This window comes from Dendrobium catenatum, unplaced genomic scaffold (genome assembly GCF_001605985.2).
Source record: "Dendrobium catenatum unplaced genomic scaffold, ASM160598v2 fragScaff_scaffold_716, whole genome shotgun sequence".
NCBI classification, from domain to species: domain Eukaryota; kingdom Viridiplantae; phylum Streptophyta; class Magnoliopsida; order Asparagales; family Orchidaceae; genus Dendrobium; species Dendrobium catenatum.
Genome location: NW_021319178.1, coordinates 8397305 through 8399632, shown reverse-complemented (window position 1 = coordinate 8399632; position 2328 = coordinate 8397305). Strand labels below are relative to the sequence as shown.

Genomic DNA, 2328 nt, shown 5'->3' with positions numbered 1-2328 from the left:
TCGAGAGCTTGATTTGGGCTCATTTGGACTCTAATTGAGTTGAATTTGGTGTTGTTGGGTTCGTATTTCTGAGACGCTCAGCTTGAATGTAAGCTTGCTGAAATCGGATTTCAGGTGCTCCCGGATTTTATTTTTGAAGTTTCTTGGGTTTTGCCTCGAGATTCGTGCCCGATCAAGATAATTTCATGATAACGTATCAATGATATACAAATACACGAGGCTGCCAATAAATGTCAAAGGAATAATATAAGTTGTTTTAAAGTGAAAAAGCAATGAATTAAATAAGAAATTGTAGAATCACAATATTATTTGAATATTTAATAGATAATTTAATAATTTATTTATTATATATATTTTTATTTATATATTATTCATTTATTTTTATCTGCATGCGTATAATATTATTTTAAACATTTAAAGTTATGTTAAAAAATTCTAATAGTAGAAATATGATGTATCAAATAATTCAATATCATCTAAAGCAAGCACTTTTAATGACCTAAAAATATTTTACATATTTATAAATAAAGAATATAAATATTATATTTAATTGGGTAAAAAAGGTTAATAATTTGATAATATAATTTAATTTTTTATAATAATAAATTAAATTTAAAAATAAATGGTCAACTATCTTTAAAAAAGTATTTTGATAACATAAATTATAAAATTGGAAGATGAATAAAAATTTATTATTTTTGGATTAAAAAAATTATAATATCAATTTTCAATTTCCCTCCACCACTTCTCCTTAATCACCGCATTCCACAGTTGTAGTCGCGGGCAGCTGCCCACTACCCGGAATCCCCTAGAAAGCGTAAGCACGAGAAGTCATACAATCCGACGGCTGTCATTCGGCCATGATACACACCAACTCAGATCACTGGCCGTCCATTATCATTTTCCTCTTTTTTTCCTCCTCGGAAAAAAAAATCTCGCGATAAGTGAGTGTTCTTAGTTATTCTGCCCACAGATCCCTCGAGGGAATCGATCGATATTTACTGGGATTCGACCTTATCCTGATCGATTCTTGTTGAGAACCCATCGCATCGATCAATTCCGCTATGATCGGTTTCTCCATCCTTTCCGTGGATTGCGATCGATTAGGGTTGGATTCCGAGGAGTGATTCATCCGGAGTCGGAAATGGAGCAGGAGAGCAAGAAGAGAGAGGGGAAGGAGGTAGAGTTACCCTCTTCGAACCCCCCTATCCTCTGCGCCAACAACTGTGGCTTCTTCGGAAGCTCAGCCACCAGTAACCTCTGCTCCAAGTGCTACCGCGACGCGTTTCTGAGTGAGTCAAAGGCCTCCGTTGAAACTATCACTGAGCCGGCGACGGCGGAGGCGGAGGCTGATGATGGGGTGGAGACTCTTGAGATGCTGGGAAAGAAGCCGGCCAATCGTTGCGGTTCGTGCAACAAAAGGGTGGGGCTGATGGGGTTTAAGTGCCGCTGCGGGAATGTATTTTGCTCTCTCCATCTATACTCTGAGAAGCACAATTGCGTCTTTGATTACAAGGGAGCTGGGCAGGACGCGATTGCCAAGGCGAATCCTGTGGTGAAGCCGGATAAAGTTGATAAGATTTGAGCGCATGGTATGTTGTTCTTAATTGAATTTTTCATCAAAAAAGATGAAAAAAAAAACAAGAAAACAGAGAAGAAATGCGCTTTAGTGTTATGATTTGATTGTATTGGTTTATGGGTTTGTTCGGTGTGTTTATGTTCAAGGAGATGTGTTGGGATCTTTTGATTGAATATCTGAAGGTAGCTTTTAGTTCTGAATCTTAGTAAAACCCTATATAGGGCAAAATTATCAAATGATTATCCTGCTTTTGAGTAGATTATGTTTTCTCCCTACCTTCTTCCTTCTTTTATTATAAATTTAGCGCGTCTGTGTACTGTACTTGTATGTTTAGCTGGATTGTGTATTGTTATAATTATTGCAGTATGGATAATGGATAATCTTCATTAGTATTCGAAACTGTTCATATATAGATTGATTGCCTGAAGGGGTCTAATTTCGTTGGTTGGAAATAGAGAAAATTGTCTTAAAATGGTGCAATTTCTAATCATTCTTCCCTAAATCCAAAATCAAAGTAGAAAAAATGGCGCAATGTGTAGAGAGACCCACACATTAAAAGATTAAAATAGAAGAACATAGAAAACGCCTCCAAAACCGTCTCCATAGAATTTGAGTACAAAAAAAAGTCATAAACAAAATTGATAAAAGCCACAATAATACTCAGATTCTTCCTGCAAACAATGACCGCTTTCCAGCACAGATAATAGAAGAAAACAAAATATTATTAGTGTGTTTATGTAAGGTGTTTT

At 35.9% G+C, this 2328-nt stretch overlaps 1 protein-coding gene across 1 annotated transcript; it reads left to right on the top strand.

Moving 5' to 3' along the window:
- The first annotated feature begins 923 nt into the window (after nt 1-923).
- On the top strand, nt 924-1971 carry LOC110114802 (zinc finger A20 and AN1 domain-containing stress-associated protein 6-like). Its single transcript, XM_020847807.2, has one exon. It carries the CDS (start codon nt 1145-1147, stop codon nt 1583-1585), a length of 441 nt encoding a protein of 146 aa, XP_020703466.1. The 5' UTR covers nt 924-1144; the 3' UTR covers nt 1586-1971.
- Nucleotides 1972-2328: the final 357 nt, after the last annotated feature.